The sequence below is a fragment of the Moschus berezovskii genome, chromosome 17, assembly GCF_049115385.1.
Source record: "Moschus berezovskii isolate FMDL1 chromosome 17, NW_MosBer_1.0, whole genome shotgun sequence".
Classification (NCBI taxonomy): Eukaryota; Metazoa; Chordata; class Mammalia; order Artiodactyla; family Moschidae; genus Moschus; species Moschus berezovskii.
Window position 1 is genome coordinate 44,959,458 of NC_142476.1, and position 24,007 is coordinate 44,983,464.

The 24,007-nt window shown below is 52.7% G+C and overlaps 1 protein-coding gene across 1 annotated transcript; it reads left to right on the forward strand.

Moving 5' to 3' along the window:
- The first annotated feature begins 6,535 nt into the window (after positions 1 to 6,535).
- Positions 6,536 to 24,006, forward strand: RNF207 (ring finger protein 207). Its single transcript, XM_088845417.1, has 17 exons — positions 6,536 to 7,433; positions 8,295 to 8,427; positions 9,509 to 9,653; positions 9,742 to 9,823; positions 9,897 to 9,972; positions 10,053 to 10,178; positions 10,583 to 10,629; positions 10,890 to 10,962; positions 11,029 to 11,097; positions 11,634 to 11,702; positions 11,847 to 11,944; positions 12,712 to 12,898; positions 13,071 to 13,256; positions 13,549 to 13,600; positions 14,027 to 14,144; positions 21,677 to 21,757; positions 22,606 to 24,006. Exons 1-17 carry the CDS (start codon positions 7,243 to 7,245, stop codon positions 22,772 to 22,774), a joined length of 1,902 nt encoding a protein of 633 aa, XP_088701543.1. The 5' UTR covers positions 6,536 to 7,242; the 3' UTR covers positions 22,775 to 24,006.
- The last annotated feature ends 1 nt before the right edge of the window (position 24,007 follows it).

Consider the following 24,007-nt stretch of genomic DNA (forward strand, 5'->3'; position numbering starts at 1 on the left):
CTCGCCCCGTTCCGTACGCTCGGGGAGCGATTGTTTTTACCTGAATGCAAAAACCCATCGTCTCATGCCCCTCCCACCTAGGATTGTAGAGGGAGGGAGGAAGCCGAGTAGCTGGTCCCATAGCGAAGGATCGGATGGGGGAGCCTGACTAGACGAGCCCGAAGAGAAAGGTGTTCGCTCTACTACTTTTGACAGTCTTTAAAAAAATGAATAAGGAGATTCAATAAACCTTCAATAACCAGGTAGTGGGATGGGAATCGAACCCACTAACTTGGGGAGGTGGGGCCTAATTTCTGGTCTTAAAGACCGAAAGCACTTGGCTTCTTCCTACCCAAAGTCCCAGTCAGGAAGCGGGTGCCCAAGGGCTGCCTCCCGGTGCTAGCCCTCTTGGCTGAAGTCAGGTACACTCTCCACCACCTCAGACTCAAGCTGCCCATCCTCGGATCATCCTGGCTTTCCAGCTGATCTCTTCTGGTGCGTACTAAGCCGCTTCAGTCGTGTCCGACTCTTTGAGACCCTATGGACTGTAGCCCGACAGGCTTCTCTGTCCGTGGGATTCTCCAGGCAAGAATACGGGAGTGGGCTGCCATGTCCTTCTCCAGCAGACCTTCCCGACCCAGGGATCGAACCTGAGTCTCTTAGGTCTCCTGCATCGGCAGGCAGGTTCTTTATCACTAGCGCCATCTGGGAAGTCCCTCATCCCTTCTAGTTTCCCAGCTTCAAAAATTCGTCTGCCAGCGCTCCCCATACTGCCATACAGACAGGAATCGCCTGGGAATCTCGTTCTAGATTCCAATTCAGTGGGTCTCATTGGCCTGAGATTCTGCGTTTCATGAGAGTTCCCAGGAGCTACTGCCGCTGCTGCCAGTCCACGGACCAAAGTTGAGTGGCAAGGGGTCTTCATCCCCAGACCTACCACCGTTCCACGCACTGGACTGCTTTCAGTCCCTCATGTCCTTGCTGTTAGGGGAAACGCTGACTGGAACCTCCCACTTTAGCCAGGCACCATAGTAATTATTTGCATGATTTATTTTATGAGAGGACGCCCTGGTAAAAACAAAGCTAACAAGCCACCACCAACCAGAAGAATTTCGGGTAAGTCAAAAGGAAACACCATGTGTCCTACCAACCTCCCAGAATCCTCCTTGCTGGAATCCCTCTTGGCTGAGTGATGCGTGTGCCACCAGGAAGGACCCTCAATCAGAGTGATTGAGATCTGAGTGTTTCAATCAGAAACAACCCAGAAACTAGTCCCATCACCATAAAACCCAAGACTGCAAGCCATGTGGCGGAGCAGTCCTCCTGGATTCCCTTACTCTGCTGCTGTCTGCCCAGGCACCCCTTCCCAATAAAGTCTCTTGCATTGTCAACACATGTGTCTCCTCAGACAATTCATTTCTGAGTGATAGACAAGAGTCCATTCTCTGGCCCTGGAAGGAGTCCCCTTTCCTGCAACATTACAAGTTCCAGTCCAGGGTCCCGCATTATAATCACTCACTTGCACACACCCTCCAGTCCCTGTATCCACCTGCCGTGTAGTCACCTATCAGAATCCCAAGCCTAGCTTACACTGGTGTTAGGATACTCTCCATGCTGATTAGTCTAGGTGTACCTTCAGTCCTACTCTGCCAGTTGACCAAGCTCCAAACCCACCTTGCTATCCTTTTTTAAATAATATGTATTTATTTGTATTTGGCTGTGCTGGGTCTTTGCTTTGCAGGCTTTTTTCTCTAGTTTGGAGGAGTGGGAGCTACTCTCTAATTGGGTTGTGCAGGCTTCTCATTGTGGTGGCTTCTCTTGGAGTGGAGCAGAGGCTCTAGAGCACACGGACTTCAGTAGTTGCAACACGGGCTCAGTAGTTTTGGCTCTTGGATTCTAGAGCACAAGCTCAGTAGCTATGGCACACAGGCTTAGTTGCTCCTCAGCATATAGAATCTTTTCTGATTAGGGGTCGAACCCTGCATTGGCAGGTGGTTTCTTTACCATTGAGACACCAGGAAAGCCCCCATGCTGCTACTGCTGACTGCAAACCACATTTCTACTTTGCCAGCTGGCTCTGGTCAGCTTCCTTCATTGGGGGCCTAGGAGGGAAACTGCAGCCTGGAGGAAAAAGAAGAGACTTATCTTGGTTTACTTCCTGCTTGTTCCTGTTCTGTTGGTGTCACCTCCTCCTGCTTCTTCATCCTGGTAGCAAAGTTGGAACATTCCAGAAACCTCAGTTGAATCCAGTTGCAGTTATAGCAACACTTGTAGAACCAGCCTCATTGTCTTCTCCCCATCACCAGCTGAGCAGTGCCCCCTTCTCAGATATCAGCTTCCTGAGCCCCCTCCTTCAAGTGTCTACATTCTAATAGGATCATCCTAGGAGTGGCAGCTACTTCCTGCAGTTGCTAGAGTTCTTATTTCACCCCTCAAGTTACCTAGTTCACAAACCTTTGTACCTGATTAACAATCCTTAGCGTGCTTTTTCCTGAGTGACCTGACCCCTCTCTTAACTTAGCAAGCCTTGGGGCTCCCTGCCAGTCCTCTAAGTAATTTTTTTCACACCTCTGGCCAGAATGCCAGCTCCTCACCCCAAAACATCCCTCTCAACTGATGACCTTCACTGCTCTCTTTTTGAAAATACAGAAGCAATCCAAAAAGAATTTTCAGATACACCCACCTACACACCTACCCATCCAGCAACATCTTTACCCCACTCTGCCTTCCCTCCTGTTACTATGGAAGAAGGGTCATAAGACCCCCATCTGAGGTCAACCCCGGCACTAGGGCACTCACCTGGCATACTTCCACCTACTTGAGGACACCACTCCAATAGCCCTTACCTCCACCCCCACCCCATGAAATCATCAATGTATCCTTTCTTCTGGATTTTTTCCCATCAGCACTTAACCATTCTTTAAAATCTCCCATCTTAGGACTTCCCTGGTGGTCCAGTGGTTAGGAATCCACCTTCCAATGCAGGGGGGCACAGGTTTGATCCCTGGTTGGGAAACTAAGATCTCACAATGCCTCGGGGCAACTAAGCCCACAGGCTGCAACTACTGAGTCTGTGTTCCACAACTCAGAGAAGCCGGCTCACTTTTCTCAGTTAAAGGAACAAAGTTCCTCCTGCTGCAACTAAGACCCCAAGAGTTGTATCCAACTCTTTGCGACCCCATGGACTATACAGTCCATGGAATTCTCCAGGCCACAATACTGAAGTGGGTAGTCTTTCCCTTCTCCAGGGGATCTTCCCAACCCAGGGATCGAACCCAGGTCTCCCGCATTGCAGGAGGATTCTTTACCAACTGAACTATCAGGGAAGCCCAAGACCCAATGCAGCCAAAAATAAATAAATATTTTTTAAAAGTTGACTGCTAATCTTATAAAAATAATAAAAAAACAAAACCTCCCATCTTAAAATAAAGAAAGCAATCTGTCAACCCGCAGCATTTCCTGTCACATACCACCCCTTTTGTCTCCTGTCTGCTATGTACTGAATGTTTGTGTCCTTCCAGATTCATAAGTGAGACCCTAGTCCCCAGAGTGATGGTATTTGGAGGCAAGTCCTCTGGGAAGTAATTAGATTTATAAGCTATCATGAGGGTGGGGCTTCATGATGGGGCTGGCAAAGAAGGCACCTGAGATCTGTCTTGCCATGAGAGCCACAGAGAGAAGAGAGACGGCAACAAGCCAGGCAGAGTGGCTGCACCAGGAGCCCCATCTGTCTACATCTGATCTCAGGCTTCCAGCCTCACAACTGTGAGAAATTTCTGATAAACCACCCAGCTGGTGATATTTTTGTTACGGCCAATTTCCTTGGAAGTTTCATCTGTGCACTGTCAGTTTCTCTCCTCCTGTTTCCTTTTGAACCCACTGTGTGTGTGGTGGGTCTTTGCACACACACCCCCACCAGCCACCAGGACAGCTCTCATCAGGATCACTGGTGATGTCCTCCTGTCAAGAACTGGGGTTGGGTCCTGGTCTTCCTGCCTCTATTAGCATTGATACCAGAGGTCACTCATCCTTGGTGACCCTTTTCCCTGGGTCTCCAGGACCTCAATCTTTCCTGGTTCTCCTTCCACCTCTGGCCACTCCTCCGTCTCCCTGCTGCTCCCTCCTCCTTCTCTCTGGACTTGAGGGCCTACGGGAAACAGAGCCCCTCTCGTCTTTCTCTACACTTGACCTTTGCCATGCTCCAAACACGTATCTTTTTTTTTTTTTCCGGCCATGCCACAGGGCATGCAGGATCTTAGTAACCTGACCAGGGATCAAACCTGCATCCCCTGCAATGGAAGCGCACATTCTTAACCACTGTTCCACCAGGGAAGTCCAGACACATAACCTTAAATATGACTTCCCAAGTCTGTATGTACAGCCTCCAGCGTGGACTCCTCTCTAGTCTAGAGGGCCAAGATGACCACCTTCACCCCAAAGATGCAACCCGCAACTCTCCATGCCCCTGCCCCCACTCTCCATCCTCAGCCTCACCCCACTCCTGCATCCCTTCCTCTCCACCCACATTGGTCTTCCTTTCCTTCCTTCACCTTTATTCCAACTTTTGGGACCTTGTACTTGCCGTTGGCTCAGCTTTGAAATCCACCTGGCTTTTCTTGCATCTCATTTCTTCTCATCCTCCAGGAGCTCTGCCCATCCATGGTTATCTAGTGTGTCTTCAGCTCCACCTCCTCCCAGCTGCCCTCCATCACATCATCCCAATTCTTTCCTTCAGAGTATTTAACATAGTCTGTCATTGTTGTATTTGTTAATTTGTATACTTGGTGAACCTGGTTTGTCCATTTCTATGTAGAGGGCCCATGGTGGATGCTCAGTAAATATTGATACTACTCAAATAGTAAGGCTGTAAGGTGGTCAGGATTGGTGACTCAGATGGTAAAGAATCTGCCTGCAATGCAGGAGACCCGGGTTCAATCGCTGGGTCGAGAAGATCCCCTGGAGAAGGGAATGGCTACCCACTCCAGTATTCTTTCCTGGAGAATTCCATGGACAGAGAGGAGCCTGACTGGCTATCTATAGCCATGGGGTTGCAGCGTCAGGACACAACTAAGCAACTGACACTTTTTTTAAAGATGGAAAGGATTAATTGAGATAATACAAGTAAAAGAGCTTTGAACACTGGCCACTGTTACTATGACTTGGAGCACAAGGGCTAGCGAGTACTGTACTGGCGTTAACTTACGCAGGTGATAGGGAGTCCAAGGCTCCTTTAAGGAGGAGGCTAACATTCTTGTTCCAGTTCTTTTGCCTCAGTCACACAGGCTGCAAAAGCAACAAGGTATCTTGCTCATGCTTTCCTTAAGCCTTGTGCAACAGTATCTTGCCTGAGAGCTTGCTTTTCTTTAGATCTGGAGCTAATAATTACAGAGCAGTAATACATCTTACTCATGGGTATGCTTTTCTTAGGCTCTATGTTAATGATTATAATTGTAACAAATCTTACCTGGGAACCTGTTTTCTCAGCAACACTATATCTCTCCCAGAGGCATGTTGCCTGGAACCCATTCTCCCTGGCTAATCTTGTGTCAAAGTTATCGCAGGATGTATGCCTTGGGAAAGGGTCTGGTAAAACTTTCAGTCTTGAGGTATTCTTTTTATCTATTTTCAGCAGCCAGCTGAAAAGTGTGTAATGCCCTGCTCAATCTAGCTAAGTGGGTACTCTTCCTACCCCCTTCTGATGTCTACGTCAGAAGTTTTCTCTGTCCTTTCATTTCAATAAAATCTTTACTGCACAAAGCTCTGAGTGACTGAGACTGCATCTTTGGTTCTGGAGTGAAACCTTCTTCAGAGACCACAAACTCGACACCTACCACCATAAGCTATCAACCGTGAAAAGAATAGGTATTTCCTGCCTAGAATTCACTTCCTTTCTTCTCCCTTGCAAACTTCTACTCATCCTTCAAAACCCAGCTAGAATATTATCTCCTAGTTTTTCTAATTAGTAAGATTTAATTGAGCACCTTTCATGGGTCAGGCTGTGGCTTGACCCTGATTTCCAGGAAAGGGGGTGGGGGTGGGCGCGGGAGCAGAGAAGGGGGCGGCTCTCCAGGAGCTCAGGATGGCATGTGCAAAAAAAGCAGGCAATTTGGAGAAAATCGCCCTGGGTGAAACAAGTATACGGCAGGCCAAGAGGAGCCCAGGTGGAAAGGCTCAGCGCGTCCTCTCTCGCTCTCTCCCTCCCAAACCTCCCTCTTCATGGGGCACTCTGCTGATGATGGGGCTGGGGTCTTAATTATTTGGAGGCTTAGGACGTGCATTTCACTTCATTGAAGTCTGCCCTGATCACCGGGAGGTTCCCCTGTTCTAACCCACCTCCGAGGTTCTGAGAGGTCGGAAACTTGGCCGGGGGCCACCAACCTGCCAAACGCAGCCCTGGCATGCCAAGCCCTCTCACGTGCCTCCCAAGCCAGTGGGTGGGAAGGGCGGCTGCTGCTCTCGGACACCCTCAACTGGCCGTTGAGGAAATAGGACTGCGCAGACCAACTCTGTCCCGGCCAAGTTCGACCGGACAGAGCCAGCCTGGCCAGGGGGCCGTACACCCCGGAGGAGCCCGCAGCCAGGGCCCTCGGGCCCCGCTCTGTGCGGCGCTCCGGCGACTCCGGGCTTGGCGCTCTGTCATCCCGGGCGGGATCCAGTCCAAGTTTCGAACCCTAGCCGCACAGGGTCGTTTCCAGCCGCGCGTTCCCGCCACACTCGTTCTCCGGGCGTGGGGTGCAGTGGCCGTGGCTGTGACCCTGGCCCTGGGTCAGAGCGGTAGGAGAGCGCGGAGTTCATTCTGTGCAGGCCCTCGCGGCGAGGCAGCGGCCGCCGTTCTGGGAAAGGTGGACCGGAGCCCCCGGGGTGCGGAAGGGGTGCCGCCTGCGGGTCACCCAGAGGACACCGGCAGAATTCCTGAGGTGGGAGTAAGGGGAGGTTGGGTGGGGGGTAAAGAGGGAGGCTGGGCGTTGGGTAGGATGCACTGACTGACCTTCCAGGGGTCGCCTTGGAGAAGTGAAAGGACGCACAGGGTCTGGCCTCTCTGCGCGCCTCCTGCCCATCCTCCCCGCCCCGGCGCGCTAGCCCCCAGCCCCGAGCACTACCTGCTCCCCAGCTCCACGATCTCTGGACGCTGCGAAGAGTCCGGGCCGGACAGGTAAGGAGGGCCGGCGCAGGGGAAAGGGGGGCTGCAGATGCCAGCACGGGCACGGTGAGAGCCCTCCCCAACCAAGGGCGCCCCACCGCCCTCCTGCACTGTCCCTGAAGATGTCGGGAGCTATCTTCACACCTCTGGAGGGCCCGGGCGCCCTGGACGGGACAAGCGGCCACCCCCTCGTGTGCCCGCTGTGCCACGCACAGTATGAGCGCCCCTGCCTGCTGGACTGCTTTCATGAGTTCTGCGCCGGCTGCCTGCGTGGCCGCGCTGCCGATGGCCGCCTCGCCTGCCCTCTTTGCCAGTGAGTGCCTGGAAGCCCCAGAGGAGGGGAAGCTGGCTCCCTCTGGGAAGGGATCTGGGTGCTGGGAGGGCAAGACTCTTGAGGAAGAAGGCTGGGAGAGACTGCACCCAGCTGGTGCCTCTCTGCCAGAGATCGTGAAGACTCCTGCCCATTTTACAGATCAGGGTAACTGAGACCTGGGATTACGACCCAAGGCCTCTCAAGATAAATCAGGGGGCAAGGGAAGGCTAGAGTGCCTGTGATGAGGAATTGGATGCTGCTGGAGTAGACGATCTCAGCTCAGCATCTGGACACTCCCAATGACTCACTTAGGGGTCCTTAAATCTTAGGTCAAAGTAGCAAGTTATATTGGCTCAAGCTACCTGTGCACGCGCTGCTCAGTCATTCAGTCATGTCTGAGTCTTTGTGACCCCATGGACTGTAGCCTGCTAGGCTCCTCCTCTGTCCATGGGATTCTCCAGGCAAGAATACTAGAGTGGGTTGCCATTTCTAGGGGATTTTCCTGACCCAGGGATTGAACCCGAGCCTCCTTTGTTCCCTGCATTGCAAGTGGATTCTTTAACTGCTGGGCTACCAGGGAAGCTCAGGATACCTGGGGTGGCCCTTGATTTGCCTAATGCAGTGAGAGGGGCTTGAGGGGAGGCTTCTGCCTTTGACACCCGGAGTCGCCAATCCCCTCCCAGGATACCTCCAGGGCTGGGAAGGGACCAGGTTGGAGTGAGCATAGGCTGAAATATTTGTAGTTGTCAGGCCTGCAGGCACCACACCTCCCACCCTATTTTTAGTTCCCCTGGAATGTAGGAAGTGGGTAGGGAGCCTCGGGGAAGGGGCATCTGGAGCTTGGCTGAAGCTTCTCCACAGGCACCAGACGGTGGTGAAGGGCCCCAGCGGGCTCCCTCCAGTGGATCGGCTGTTGCAGTTCCTGGTGGACAGCTCAGGGGATGGCACCGAGGTGGTGCACTGTGCCAACTGCGACCTGGAGTGCGGCAAGCAGGCAGGGGCACCTGGGGTGCAGTGGGGAGCGGAGGGTGCCAGGCCGCACTATCCTGATGCCATGTCCTCAGAGGATCACCCAACAGTGGGCTCTCCGGCCCCTCTCTAAGGCACCTCATATCCAGAACAGGGGCCCTATTTTACTGGTGTGGAGACTGAAGTCCAAAACAACTCACTTGAACCAACGGTCTATTAGGTGCAGGGGTTAAAGCCATTTGGATTTGGGGGGAGTTTACTGGCCCCCAACTCAGGGCAGAGTTGTGAAATGGAATAGGAAGAACAATCCAGTGCACAGACCTGGAGTCCCTTGAGGGTCCACAGCTACCTGGGTAGCTATCTGCGGCCAGAGAGGACAGGGGATTGTGAACACACTGTGTTTTTGGGGAGAGGCCATCCTGAAGGACCTGAGAGCAGAGGCCAGGGTTCAGGCTGGACTGAGAAGTGCACAGGGGACTCTCTCTGGACTGTGGCAGCTGGTCTGAGGATTCCCAGGAGTATGTCCCTACAGGAGCAAAAGGTCTAGAATATGTGCTACCTGGAAGTACGGAGATCAGGAGCAGTGGGTGAGGGGCCAGAGGTAGGGAGAGCCTGGGGAGGAAATGGCCTTGAATGCCAAAGAAGTTGGGGGTCTGTGTTTTCATAGCCATTCCTGGGATCAATGCCTTGGACTCTCAGCCATAGGGAAGGGCACCTGCAGACCTCCCCCTCCCAATCAAGGTCCAACTCCGAATGGCTGGGGGGAACACAGCCCTGTGGCTCCTACTGAGGGTGCCAAGAGGGGCTTGACAGGTCTTGCCTACTGGCACACATATGTTTCTGTTGTAGGTTAAATGTTTTGCAAATACAGTATCTGCCCTCCCCCACAACCCTGGGGAACCCCCTCCTCAAGCCCGTTCTGGGTACCTCCCCTTTACCTACTCTCTGAGCCTCGACATTCTCCTCTGTAAACTGAGGATACAGAGCGCTGCACGTCGGGCTTACATGAAAGGGCTCCCGGCGGCCCTACCCCTGCCGGAGACTCGCAGACGCTCAAAGACAGGCTCCCAGTTCACCGGCGGACTGAGCCCCAGCTCTGTCTGCAGGATGTGGAGACCACGTACTTCTGCAACACGTGCGGGCAGCCGCTGTGCGCGCGCTGCCGCGACGAGACTCACCGGGCACGCATGTTCGCGCGCCACGACATCGTGGCCTTAGGCCAGCGCAGCCGCGACGTGCTCCAGAAGTGCAGTGAGTGCGGCGTGCGGGGACGGGGCCGGCTCCGGGCGGGGATGGGGACTGGCGCTGGCCGGCGCCCTCACCGCCGCCCCCGCCGCAGCGCTGCACGCCGAGCCCTATGTCCTGTTCTCCACCGACAAGAAGTCGCTGCTGTGCATCCGCTGCTTCCGGGACATGCAGGGGTGGGTAGAGGGCGCAGGAGGTGAGGGGCTGGCGAGCGTCCCAGAGCGGTGCTCACGTGCGGGGTCCCTGCAGGGAGAGCCGCGTCCACTGCGTGGACCTCGAGTCAGCTTACGTTCAGGGCTGCGAGCGGCTGCAGCAGGCGGTGCTGGTGAGCGCGGGCTGACGGGCGCGCCGGGGCCGGGGCTGGGAACGTGCACCCCCAGGAGGCTGAGGCCGCCCTGTCCCCAGGAGGTGAAGGCCCTGCAGACCGCCACGCGAGAGGCCATCGAGCTGCTTCAGGCGATGGTGGAGGAGGTGCGACGCAGCGCGGCAGAGGAGGAGGCCGCCATCCAGGCCCTCTTCAGCAGCATGCAGGTGAGGGGTAGGGGGGGACTGAACAGCCACAGCCCAGAATCCTTATCAGCATGACCTAACTAGGGCCCAGGCCTGCCCCAGACCTCCTAGAGATTCCAGTGTAGCAAGCACTGAACTACTTTCAGGAATTAGTTAATCTCAGTAGCCTGGAAAATTCAGAGGAGGAGCAAGGGCCCGCCCTAGGCTGGGGCCGGTGATGGGATGTGGTCAGGGAAGACTTCCCATAGGAGGTGACATTGAAGGTGAGGCTGCCGGTGCTCCGAGGCGAGGGTAGCAGAGCTCCAGTAGGGCTGGAGAGAGAGCCAGCCTAAGCAGCTGTGTGGCTGGGGCCCAGGAGCCTGGGAGAGTGCTGGGAGGGGGCAGGGCCGAGTCTGCCCAGTCAGTTAGTGGACTGTCCCTCCCAGGACAAACTGTCAGAGAGGAAAGCGCTGCTGCTGCAGGCCGTGCAGAGGTGAGTGGTGGCAGGGTCTCCACCCTCTTCCCCTTGACCTCCAGACACCAGCTGGAGCCTAGGCCAGCCCCGTCCCACCCTAAGAGCAAAACATCCAGGTGTCCACCCCATCAGGGGAAAGGTAAAGTGGCTCAGGGAAGGGGAGACAGGGAAGGATGCACAAAGCGGGTGGGGAGATGGAACCACCCAGTTCTGAGGCCCCGCCAGGTGGGGGTGGGCAGCCCTCCTCTTGGAGATGAGGCTGCCTACCCCTCCCCCAGCCAGTATGAAGAGAAGGACAAGGCCTTCAAGGAGCAGCTCTCCCATTTGGCCACTCTGCTGCCCACCCTGCAGGTAAGGGGAGCTGGGGGCATGGGACTGGGCACCCCGCCCAGGCACTGAGCAGTGTCCCTCTTGCAGGTTCACCTGGTCATCTGCTCTTCCTTCCTCAGCTTGGCCAACAAGGCTGAGTTCCTGGACCTCGGCTACGTAAGTGCCCCCAGCTCCTGGGTCCCCCCTCCCCAGCAGGAACCCACTGTGCACACCTGAGACCCCCCACCTCGGGGCTGGGCAGCCTGTTAGCTGGAGGCTGGCCACCTCCTCCACATCGTCATCTACAAACTACTTGGGGGCCAGCAGAGCCCTTTTAAGAGGACAGCAGGAAATTCCCTGGTGGTCTCCAGTGGTTAGGACTCTGCAAGGTTCAGTCCCTGGCGGGGGAACTAAGATCCCCCAAAGCTGCCAGTGCAGCTAATAAATAAATAAGAGGACAGCAGAGCCTGGAGGGAGCATAAACCTTCTCCCCTAAAACGCAGAGTCTACTGAAGTCCAGACATCCCAACCTTTCCTGTCGATTTGGGGTGGGGGGAGGGTTAGGGTGGACATCCGGCCAATCCCAGGGAGGATGGGAAGGCAGGTAACCGTCCTAAAGGCAGACTCGCCCTCCAGGTTCCTCCCCTCAGTGTCACCCGCTCCTGCACCCACCCACCTGAGAGCCCTCCCCTTTCCCCCTCCCCTGGCCTCAGGAGCTGATGGAGAGATTGCAGGGCATCGTTACGCGGCCACATCGTCTGCGGCCGGCACAGAGCAGCAAGGTGCGTGGGGACCGTGGGGTGGGCCGGGGGCGGAGGCGCGAGCCGAGGACGCAGAGTGGGCCGGGGAGACCGGGGCATGGAGTGGGCCGGGGGCGGGGGCGCAGGCCCGCAGGGTAGGGACCTACCTCTCATTCTGCCACCCAGATCGCCAGCGACCACCGCGCAGAGTTCGCGCGCTGTCTGGAGCCGCTACTGTTGCTGGGGCCACGCCGGGCAGCGGGTGCCGGGGGTGGCACTAGCACGTGAGCCGCGAGGGCGCCGGGACCGGGAACGGGGAGGCGGGCACAAGATTTCCATTGGAGTGGGGGCAGACTTTCTCAGCTCTCCAAGCTCCCGGCACCGCCTCTGAGCGCCCACGACTTCCACGCGGGAGCCTGCCCGGCCTGAAAGCAGCCATCCTGGTCGGAAGCCCATGATAGACTGGGCTTGGACCCGGGTCAGGGGTAAACAGGAGGACTCAGGGGCTGCCCCCAACCGCAGTTGTGCACCTGGATTGAGGTGTCTAAGCCCTGAAAGGAAGGGTAGCTTAGAGTGGGGTCTAGGTCACCAGAAGCCGCAGGGGGTCTGACTTCTGGGAATGGGGGGCAGTCTAAAGAGCTGGAGATCCCTAGGTGTTAGGAGAAATGCCTACGCTGGGGCTGTCTGCCAAGGGCCCCAGGCACAGGAGACTGGGTCAGTTCAGTTCAGTTCAGTTCAGTCGCTCAATCGTGTCCGACTCTCCGCGACCCCATCAGGCCAAATTTGCAAGGTCCGGAGTGTTGGCGTGAACTTAGGGTGTGCTGGGGACCAGCCCTGAGGACATCCTGATGGACTCTTCTGCACACTGGCATCACCCTTAGGATTTTTAAAAATACCCTGCTGATGTCATTGGTCTTAGATGGACAAAGCCTAGCATCAGGTTTATTGGGGGCCCCTGCGTGGTTCTGGTGTGCCGCCTTGGGTGAGAGGCTAGGGGAAGGGAAGACCCTCTGGACCCCCACAGCCACATCCACATGAGTTCTCTCCCCAGGCTCACAGGGGGCTCGGGCCCCAAGGTGCTGAGGGGGCCTGGCTGCCCTTCCCCAGTGGGGAAGATGTTGGGGTCGCCGGTCCAAAAGCCCACACTGCACCGGTCCATCAGCACCAAGGTGCTGCTGGCAGAGGGCGATGACTCACCCTTCACGGAGCACTGCCGCCAATATGAGGACGCCTACCGGGTGAGGGGGCCGGGATGGGCCAACGAGGAAGGCCCCACCCCTTCACGCCAAAGTGCAGTGGCCAAACCTCATCTGGCCACCAGGGCTGCCAGGCGCCCCTCCACCGAGGCCCCCCACAGTGCACCCAGCCTGCAGGGCACACAGGCACATACCTGTCTCTCCCCTCCCCCAGCGCCTGCAGGCGGAGATGCAGAACCTGAAGGACCAGGTACAGGAGCTGCACAGGGACCTCACCAAGCACCATTCGCTCATCAAAGCCGAGATCATGGGGGACATCTTACACAAGGCCCTGCAGGTGGACGCCCAGATCGCCTCAGAGTATGCTTCCGTGGAGGGCCTGAGAGCAGTCTTCCAGGAGGTAGCTCCTCCCAAGGCACCTCTGTCCCCTGCAGCCCCACCTGTCAGTGTGTCGGTGGGCTACCCCCAGACAGGAAGTGGGGGTGGGGAGACCTCGACCTGGTAGGGACACCTCACAGGCTCTGGAACCTGGGTCTCTGCTGCCTGGAACCTGGGAATTTCCTGGGAGCATCCTGGAACCATGGGAACTGCCTGGGAGCACCCTGTGGTTCTGAGCAGCTAGAGGACAGAAATGCCACCAATGAAACTTCCAACTTGGCCATGTGCAATATCCAACTTACTTTCTCTTTCAGATTTGGGAGGACTCCTACCAGCGGGTGGCTAACGAACAGGAGATATATGAAGGTCCCGGGCAGCTGCTGCTGAGTGCTCCCCCTCCACATGCTTTCAGGGGCAGGAAGCCAGTTATGCGATAACCAGATTCGAACTCCCAAGCTCTTATTTATTTGGCTGTGCCGGGTCTTAATTGTGGTATGGAGGATCTAGTTCCCTGACCAGGGATCAAACCCAGATCCTCTGCATTGGGAGTGTGGAGTCTTAGCCACTGGACCACCAGGAAGTCCCCCACTTAGTTCTTGACTCATAACTGCTAACTGACCCCCAAAAATATATCTGAGGTCAGAATTCAGTAAGTAGGATGACTTTAGGAATCTTACCTCATGCTTTATTTAGAGGTAATCACTCAAATGGTTGGGATATTTACATGGATTGAGGCTGGAGAGTAGGATCTGAAGCCAACAAGACCTAATGCTCTGGCCTGGGCCCCCACAGCTCAGCTCCATGACCTTCTCCAGCTGAAGCAGGAGAATGCCTGCCTGACCACCATCACCAAGCAAATCACGCCCTACATCCGCTCTATTGCCAAGGTGAAGGAGCGACTGGAGCCCAGGTGAGGCTGGAGGTATTCTGGGGGAACCAGGATACTTCAGGACGTGGATAGAGAAAGTGTCACACCTTTGGAAGAGTCCCAACCAGGGAGGTGGGCCAGGTCATGATCTGGGTAGGTCAGGTGCTGGACCTCTGCTAAAACACAGAATGAGTGGCTGCTCTGAGTTTCTGCTTCTAGGCACACAATCACCCACCTCTTTACACTTTGGGGGTGAAATGAGGATCTTCAGCTGATCCAGGCAGCAGGACACAGAGGAGAGAGAACTTCCCCAGCCCATGGTTAAGCCAAGTCTAGACAGGGACCTGGACCAGGCTCTCAGCACCATCCTTGGGCACTGGAAGTGTTACAGGGGCAGAGGGTTTCTGGGTGACAAGTCCTCAATGTGCCTGCCTCTCAAGTCACAAGCCCCAGGGTGGTTGCCCTGTAGCACTGGTACACAGTGGTCAGCCTGGGTTCTCCTTCTACCACCCTCCAGGGGACTCCATTTGCCTTGCTCCAAAGTGAGATCTCCTGATTCCAATATGCCTTGTCTCCTCATTCATGATTTGGTGGAGCCTATCCTCCAAACGGCATCTTGAGAGGATGGGACAGACATGTTTTGAACAGCACAAGTCTGCTGTATCTTTCTTTCTATCTATCTTTTGGTCATACTGCGAGACATGTGGGATCTTATTCCCAACCAGGGATTGAACCCTTATCCCCTGCATTGGAACCCTGGAGTCTTAACCACTGGACCTTCAGGGAAGTTCCTGTAGAATCTTTATTCTGCTTTCATGCTTGACCGACTGATAGTTTTGCTGGGTATTGAATTCTAGATGGAAATTCTAGATTGGGAATTATCTCCTTTAAAGGCATTGCTCTATTCTCTTCTAGCTTCCAAGGTTGTCTTTGAGAAGTTTGAAAGCATTTTGATTCCTAATCCTTGTAATGTGACCTACTTATTCTCTTTAGAAGCTTGTGGAATCTTCTCTGCTCCCAATGTTATAAAATTTCACATTGGTGCAGGTCTAGCTATAGTCCATGGGGTTGCAAAGAATAAGACGTGACTTAGCAACTAAACAATAGCAAAAGTTCTATCCACTGGGTACCAGTGGGTCCTTTCAATCTGGAAATATGTGTCCTTGTCTGGGCATATTTCTTTTTGAACTGGTTAATTGATTTTCTCCACTTTCTGAAATTCTTATTGAATACTGGCCTTCTGTGGCTGGTCCTCTGATTTTCCTTCCCTTTTCAGTCCTTTTCTTCCATCTCTTCATTTATCTGCCATACTTTCTGGGAGATTTCTTCATTTATCTTCCAACCTGTCTATTTAGTTCATTTTTGAAGAAAATCTCCAAGAGCTCTTTTATTTTAAAAATACATTTATTTATTTGACTGCACCGGGTCTTAGTTGCAGCATATGGGATCTTAGATCTTCATTACTGCGTGTGTGATCTTTAGTTGTGGCTCTTGAACTCTTAGTTGTGGCATGTGGGATTGACCAGGGATTGAACCCATGCTCCCTGCATTGAGAGCACAGAGTCTAAGCCACTGGACCACTAGGATAGTCCCCAAGAGCTCTTTTAAATGTTATGAATTGACTTTCACTTCCAAAGAGGTGTTTTTGGTACCCTGACTGCTCTAGTTACATAGCATTCTGTTGTTTCATGGACATGATATTTAACCCCTTTGGGAGCTGATAGATTTTTTTGCTTTTTTTATTTTTTTATTTTTTAACATCTCAAGAAAACGTTTATTTATACACAAAACTCTTTCCTTGGGGTCCACTTTCCACAAAACCATTTTATCACTTTCTGTACCCATTTGTTCTCCCATCCTGAAACAGCCAACTGTAAGTCAGACCTACTACCTTTTTCCTTCATAAATGTAACTTCATTATTCATACCTTCTTTACTGAACACACACATCTTACTTCCCTTAAGCAATTAAGAATTGACCTTTATATCAGCATTCTATAGATTGGTGAACATAAATACCAGTGATAACTTAAAAAATTTTAGCAAACATCTCAGGATGGCATCAAACATTATTTGTTAATAGTCTGAAATCTTTAGTTTTTCTGTAAGTTAGTATTCAGTAGTGAATGTTTCAGAATCTTATTTTATTTGGAAATGACCTAGCTATTCAATAAACTTTTGTTACTTAATTTAGCACAACCTTAGAAATTCAGGTTACCAAAATCTAGAGAAACTGTTTTAGACAGACATTTTAATCTTAATAGAGTTTATCTAAAAGCTCTTGTCTCATTTACATTTCTTAGAATTTTTTTTTTTTTCACTCAAGGTAATTTCTTTGTCGACAAACTTGTAACAGATATATTTAATTTATGTTGAACCTAGGTGCAATGAAAATATTCTACTTAATGTTAATTACTCTAAGACATGTCTATATTAGATAGATCAACAAACATTAATATCAGGTATTTAATACTGAATATTTTCCACTTTACTTGAACCTGGAATTTATTGATTTAGAATTATCTGATTTGTAAGCGCTTACCCTTTAAGCCAATTAAATAGAGCTCATTTACAAATTAACTTCAAAAATATTACTCAGAGACAAAGACATACCAAGACATATTAAGACAGACATAGTGTGAGTCTTTAGTCATGAATTAGACATTACAATGTAAAATTTACTAGTTTATAAAACAGTTGGACCGATTCTATAGGGGATCGGCGGAGGGACCCCATAAACAATAAAAGGGCATAAGGAAGGAGAGTCACCCAGTCCTCGCCAGTCTCTATTGCCAGTTTTGCCAGTGTTTCCTTTAGGGTCCGATTCATCCTTTTTACTTGACCCGAGCTCTGGGGATTGTATTCGCAGCGTAATTTTCATTTAATCTCCATAGCCAAAACCAATCCCTGAACAACTTTATCTTAGCCAAATTCCTTGGTCTCTGGGCAGCTGCTCGGAGGCCTGCCATAAGAGTCTGGCGGTACACTCGGAGATGCTCCCTACCTTCTGCGCGCTCAAAGTCCCACTGGGGCTGGGTCAATGGAAATCCCTCATCAATTAGGTTTGGCTGCAGGGTGGGCCTCCCGTCCACACCCCGGACATGTTTCCAAGCTTCCGATAGAATCCGCTCCCGTTCTTCCGTGGTGAAGAGCACCTGTAACAGCTACTGACAGTCATCCCAGGTGGGATTATGAGTGAAAAGGATAGAAACAAAAGGCTTTATCCATGCTGGTGGGTTTTCCACCAGATCTTGCCAGACCAGGATATAGGGCATCTGGTCCGGGTGGCCGGAAGGGCCGGGCATGAGAACCTTCCCCCAACAGCCTGGATGGTGGGCAGGCTGAAGGTTCCCTCTCTCGGCCACCCGACATTAAAAGTGGGCCACTCCGAGGAGCAGAGCGTCACCAGCTTATTCCTCTTCACTAGCAAAGACAAGTCTCGCGCCCTAGATTTAGTCAGAGAAATGATCCATCATGAGGGAGAGCAGGGTAGAGCTTCCTTGACCCATGACCACAGAACAGAATACGGCAGAGAACAGACGCAGGAGAGAGACAGAGACAGTGCCGGCACACACGATAACACGACAAACAGAGGACAGACAAACGTCCGCCAAAAACACACTACTAGGTCTCTGAGACCTCTGAGGCTTCCTGCAGTTTAAAGTAACCTTACCGAAGGGCATCCACCGCCCACCAGATTCCAGATCGGGAGAGACCTCCTCTCTCCCGCAGAGCCAGCTGCCTTCCAGCGCGAATGCTGGGCCTCGGCCTTACGCTGGCTACGGCGATCACCCCTGAACAGACCTTGAACCGGTGCTATAATCAGCCCTCCTCCGGGCTGATGAACCCCTTCTGCCGGGAGAGCGTTATTCTCCCCAGTCAGAGGGATCCCGGACGAGCCCCCAAATGTTATGCCCTGAGTCCGGTTCCCCCATACTGGTAGAATAAGACACTCGCAGCAATGCAAAAGCAAGAATGGGGTTTATTTCTAGCTCGAGCTAGGGCTCATGCCTCCTCCAGCGCAGTGGAGTGGGACAAGAGCCTTTTTTTTTTTAAGTTTCCTTCTTTGTGAAGGCTGTTTCCTCCAAGTTACTTTTTGTTTGTTTCAGTTTCTACCTTCCATGTTAAAGGCTTTTCTCAGATGTCAGGAAATCTTTGATTGCCTCTTCATGTTAGGAGTGAGATGCGGGAGAGCAGGCTCAAGCTCTGAGCACGTGGGTCATGTAAGGCATCTGGGTGGGTGGGGTTTTTTGTTTTGCCTTTTTTTCCCTCTACTTTTAGCTGTTCTGGGTCTTTGTGGCTGCTCAGGCTTTTCTCTGGTGGCAGAGAGCAAGGGCTGCTCTCTAGTTGCCATGAGCAGGCTTCTCATTGAGGAGGCATCCATTGTTGTGGAGCATGGGCTCAGTAGTTTCAGCTACTGGCCTCTAGACCACGAGCTCAGTAGTTGTGGAGCACAGGCTTAATTGCTCTGCAGCATGTGGAATCTTCCCAGACCAGGAATCGAATCCATGTCTCCTGCATTGGCAGGAGGATTCTTTACCACTGAGCCACCAAGGAAGCCCCATGATTAATTTTTTTTTAATGCCCCAATTTCAGTTTTAGATCTTTGCCCAGTTTCCTTCCTGGAAGGTCACCATGTGGATCATTTGTCTGCGCACCTAATTTTCTGGTTTTCAGTAGTTTTCACCTTTGTGTCATACCCTTACAGAGACTAACCTTTCAGAATTCAGGGTTGGGGGGGATGCAGCTGTTCAGAGGTAGGGATCTTAACCTTCACTGTCCTATTTCAGTCCCACCCCCTGAATTGCAGAGGCAACGGGACTGCCTGTTCCTGGGGCCCCCGAGGATTCTGTGGTGGGAACAGGTGGAACCTCAGCTTCTCAGGTCTGCTGAATTAGTGGACACTTGTCTACTGCTCTCCAGCTTCCCAATTTTGCTGTCATTCTTTCCTGCTGTCAACCTGGAGAGGGTATCCCCCCTCATTGTTTTGGTCCCTTTACTAGTTTTAGTGAGTTTGGGGAAGGAGGAAAATTAAGAGTGTGTGTACACAATTGCTGTATTAATCCAGAACTGCCAAGCCACTTTTTATTTTTTTAATTTTATTATTTTAAAAAATATTTATTTTTGGCTGTGCTGGCTTTTCATTGCTGTGCAAGGGCTTTCTCTAGTTCCGGTGAGCAAGGGCTACTTTCTAGTTGCAGTGCTTGGGCTTCTCGTTGAGTTGGCTTCTCTTGCTGTGGAGCACGGGCTCTAAGAGTGCGGTTCTTCATGGTTCTTCAGTAGTTTGGCCCATGGGCTTAGTTGCCCTCTGGCATGTGGGATCTTCCCAGATCAGGGATCGGACTAGTGTCCCCTGAATTGCAAGGCGGATTCTTCATCACTGAACCACCAGGGAAGCCCCAAGCCACCTTTTAAGTGACTACTTTAACAAGTCACACTGAGTGGTTGCACTCATCATACTTTCTGCAGTTTTTAAAAAGTATTCATTTATTTAGTTGGACTGGGTCTTAGTTGTGGCATGTGGGACCTTCATTGCAGCATGCTCATTCTTAATTGCAGCATGTGGGATCTAGTTCCCAGACCAGGGATCCAACCCAGGCTTCCTGCATTGGGATTGAGGAGTCTTAGCCCCTGGACCGCCAGGAAAGTCCTCCTTTTGCAGAGTCTTGATCAAATCCCTATCCACCCAGGACCAATGACAGTGTCCTCCTAGGCTGACATTCAGTGCAGTTTACTCCAGGTACTGTGTGATTCCGTTTATAGAACCTCACAACCAAGCAGAACTAACCTCTGGTGTTACAGTCAGGATGGGTGTAATCCTGGGGGCCTCTGAGTGGAGGTGACATCGTGGTGTCACAGGCCCCACTTGTTCACACCGTGTGCCCATTCTAAGCCACGTTCTTTCTGTGTGCATCGTTTCCCTTCTGTGTGCCCTGCTGTGGTAAGCAGTTGGCTGCCAGTAGTGTGCTCCTGCCCGCCTGTAAGGGGCAATACCCTGGCAGTCACACCTCTGTAGGGAAGCGGCATCTGTGATTGGTGTCAGTGAATAGAAAGGAGCTCAGGCTGGAGCCCAGCTCCTGGGGATTTGGGGTGAGCAGGGAGGCTGCCCCTTCCCTCCTCGTGGACCACTTTGCAGGTATCTAGAGTTGCCCTCTGCCTCCTCCCCTCCCAGTGCTGGGAACCCCTGTCAACCCCACCCCTTGGATCTGCTCTTGTTCCATCATCAGTGAATTTCCAGCTACATCCTTTGACCTTGGAGCAACGATCATAAGCCTGGACTGTCTGTCGCCTTCATCTCGCTCTTCTCTTGCTTCTGAGACACCCCACCTTCCCGGCTTCCCTCCGACCCTTCCAGCTAGTCCTTCTTAGTATTTTCTGCTTGGTTCTGCCTTCTCGGCTCAATGCCCAAATGTCAGTTTTCCCCAGAGCTCAGTCTCAGGCACTCTTCTCATCCTGCACCCTCTCCTTAAGGGGCTTCACCCAGGTCGCCCCCTCCCCAGCTTTAAAACCCCATGGTAGAACTTCCCTCACTGTCCACTGGTTAGGACTGTGCTTCCACTGCAAGGGGCGTGGGTTCTATCCCTGCTCAGGGAACTAAGATCCCACATCCTGCATGGTGTGGCTCCCCCAATTTTTTTTAATTTAAAAACTCCAAAACCCCATGGTGTTGCAGATGACCCCCAACCCACTGCCCCAGCACAGACCCACCCAAGTTTCCAGGCTCATCTTCAAGTACCCCTTCCTTGTGGTCTCTGCTTTGATGTCTCAGGGCACCCCAAACCCCACAAGGGCCCAAGAGCTTGCTTTCCTTCTCCTGAACAAGCTACTCCCGTCTTATCTCAGGGCAGGCATCACAGTCATGCAGGCGCTCAAGTTAAAAGCTCAGGAGACATGATTCCCCTCCTCCACTCACCCCCATTGCTAACCCCTCCCCACATCCTGTTGACTCAGCTGTCATGGTCCACCTGCTCTGTCTCCATTGCGGCCCCCAGTCCAAGCCACCGTCGTCAACGGCCTCCCCACCCCAGCCCCTCCAGCAGGTCACGGTCAGTGTGGCCTGGGGCCTGAGAGTCCTTTTGGGATGCTCCCTGCCCACCTCTGTCCTCCACAGCCCCTCCCCACACCTGTCACGATGGTCTTTTGGTTCTGCAAAGAAGCTAGACTGGCTCCCACTTCCCCACCTCTGCCTGGAATGTTGTTGCTTCAGCTTGTTCCAGGGATCACATCACCCAGGCCTCAGCTTGAGCATCAGCAGGGAGGCCTTCCCGAACCCTCCTATTGAAAGCAGATCTTGCTCACAGTCACTCCCCCCCATTTTGACCTGCGGTGCCCCACCTTGGCATGTCTCCCCGACCAGAACAGGGCTCCTTCCAGGAACACAGGGCCCAGCCTCTCTTGTCCACTGTTACGGCCTTGGCCCTCAGTGAATATCTGAGACCCGAAGTCCAAGGCAGGCGCTGAGGGTGTGCTTAGGTTAGGGTTTGTGCCGTGAACCTGAGCACACGCACCAGGCTGGCTCCGCACTGGGCCGGCTCTGCTGCATCTAGACCCTGGGAACTGCTTTCTCTCTCGCAGGTTTCAGGTCCCTGTGGATGAACCATCAGACCATCCACAAAACACGCATGATGATGGCGTGAATGCCGAGGCCCCGGCCAGGTAAAGCGGGTCTTTTCAACCTGAGCAGGCAAATGATTTAATCTCAGAAACAAACATAGATGATAAAGACAGACTTCGGGTTTTCTTTTGGTCCCTGCTTGCCACTGACCAGGTCCACAGCCTTGGCTGGGCCTCCGTGTGTAAAATCTGGGGTTGGAGAGGTTCTTAATCTGGGTGTGCCTTCAAACCATTGATCTCGTAAAAGACAGACGTGACTTGGATGGACATGACCGGAGTTTTGTAACCAGGGATGGTCATGGCTGCCACCTTCCTTCCCCACACACCTCTGAGTACCCTGGCTCTTACGCCATGTGACTCAATAAAAAGTGACTGAGGGTTATTTCTTCCTTCACTGGAGCCACATTGTTTGCCAAAATAATTGCCAGAGGGAGAAAAGCACGTGCAGTAACAGAGCCTCACTGTCACAAGCAGATCCTCTCGTGTTTCACTGGAGTTGTAGAAAATCAGAGCTAAGAGGGCCTGTGGGTGGGGAGAGATCTGCTGTGTCCCAACCGTGGGGCTGGTGACAGAGCAGAAAGCGGCCCCAACCACTCCAGGCACCACTTGGAGTGCCTAGAGTGGTTGCTTCAGGGGAGTGTCGACTCAAAGAGCAGGGTCACAAGCCTCTGAAATGGTCTGAACTGTGGATGTTTTTGCAGCTAGAAGTCTCAGAAGCAAGATGAGTCCTTTAGGAGATGACGTGGTTCTAGTTCTGCTGTGGTCACCCCCTGGTGCCCTTTGGGAAGGCTTGCTGTTCTAAAAGCCTCTGCTGGGTGGATTTTAGTGCTGGGACACCAAGGAGATGGGGACGGGAGCGGAGAGGGAGGTCACGCCTAGTGTTTCTTTAGAAGCGATCCAGTAAGTGTCGCAGAGAAGAAGGAGAAGAACTCAGAGCTGAGAAACAGCAGAGCTCTGGGCAGCCTTGCAGAGGAGCCTCCACTGAAAAACAAAGACGCGCACAGACCCAAATCAAAAAATGGGGGTGATGTCTCCACCTGGAGGGAGCGCCCAGCTTAGCCTGGGACCAGTTCCAGGGTCAAGCACTTTGCAACAAGCCAAACAAGGCCAGGACAGTTAAGAAAAGACAGTTCCCGTTATGTTTTTTTTTTAATTTGTAATCATTTATCATCAATAAAACCCAGACACTCCAGCAGGTCCCCTTTTCAGGTTCTCTGGCTTAGGCTAGACTTCTCGTGGCTCAGAGTCCTGGCCCCATCACGGTGGCTCCAAGAGGCATCCCAGTTCACCCTGCACCTCCCTGTGTACTGGGCTATGAGCTCCTGCCAGGGTGCACCCTCTGAATTTCCTGAACGAGCTTCTTGGACTAACCCACTGGGCAGCACCTACTCTGCCTCAGAGGAAGCCTGTTCCTTCTGAACGACATACCCATGTTAGCTGGAAAGTTCTACCCCATCGTGATCCTAGTGCTGACTTAGCCAAGGGGAAAAAAGCTTCACTCCAGCTTTTCTCACTGTGGGGCCTGGGCTGAGCTCATAAAGCAGAGCGAGCACCTCTGTACCCACGTACCCACGACTGTCCCCACCTGCTGTCACTCTCCTGTGTGCCCCTCTGATGACGTTAAAGCACAATTCACCCGCAACTTGGCTCCAGTGGCTTTTCATTCTTACCCACTAGCCTTTTTGTCAAGTGGAACTTAAACAGAACATTTAAACATGAAAATTAACCTGCAAGACCCTGATGCTGGGAAAGATTGAGGACAGAAGGGGGCGACAGAGGATGAGATGGTTGGATGGCATCACAGACGCAATGAACATGAGTTTGAATAAGCTCCAGGAGATAGTGAAGGACAGATAAGCCTGGCGTGCTGCAGTCCACAGGGTCACAGGGTCCGACACGACTGAGCAACAACCTGCATGACCCAACATTCAAAGTTCTGGAGGCAAAATGATGCCGAGAGTCACATCTTAAACAAATACCAGCTTGATTTAGTGATTCAGGTGGTTTTCATGTGCCAGGTGGGCCTGCAGGTCAATACACTGGTCCACTGGTCACATCAGCACTCAAGGCCTGCATACCTGCTGTGTGCACCCAGGTCCCATCCCAAAGCATCACAGACCTCCACAGTGGGGGAGGGAGGGGCGGACCTCCACAGTGGTGGGGGAGTGTGGACAGGAGGAAGACACCGCTTAGAGGGAAGCATTCAGACCAGAACCGAGGAGGCAGACACGTCTGGTTTTATGCTGTAGGTTCTGGACGTTTCTTAACTGGAATTAACAAGACTTTAAGAGT

Coding starts and splice junctions, on each gene's coding strand:
- RNF207 (XM_088845417.1), top strand. CDS start 7,243: ATGTCGGGAGCTATCTTCACACCTCTGGAGGGCCCGGGCGCCCTGGAC. Junction 11,945..12,711: donor GCCGGGGGTGGCACTAGCAC/GTGAGCCGCGAG, acceptor TTCTCTCCCCAG/GCTCACAGGGGGCTCGGGCC. Junction 21,758..22,605: donor AATGCCGAGGCCCCGGCCAG/GTAAAGCGGGTC, acceptor GTGTTTCTTTAG/AAGCGATCCAGTAAGTGTCG.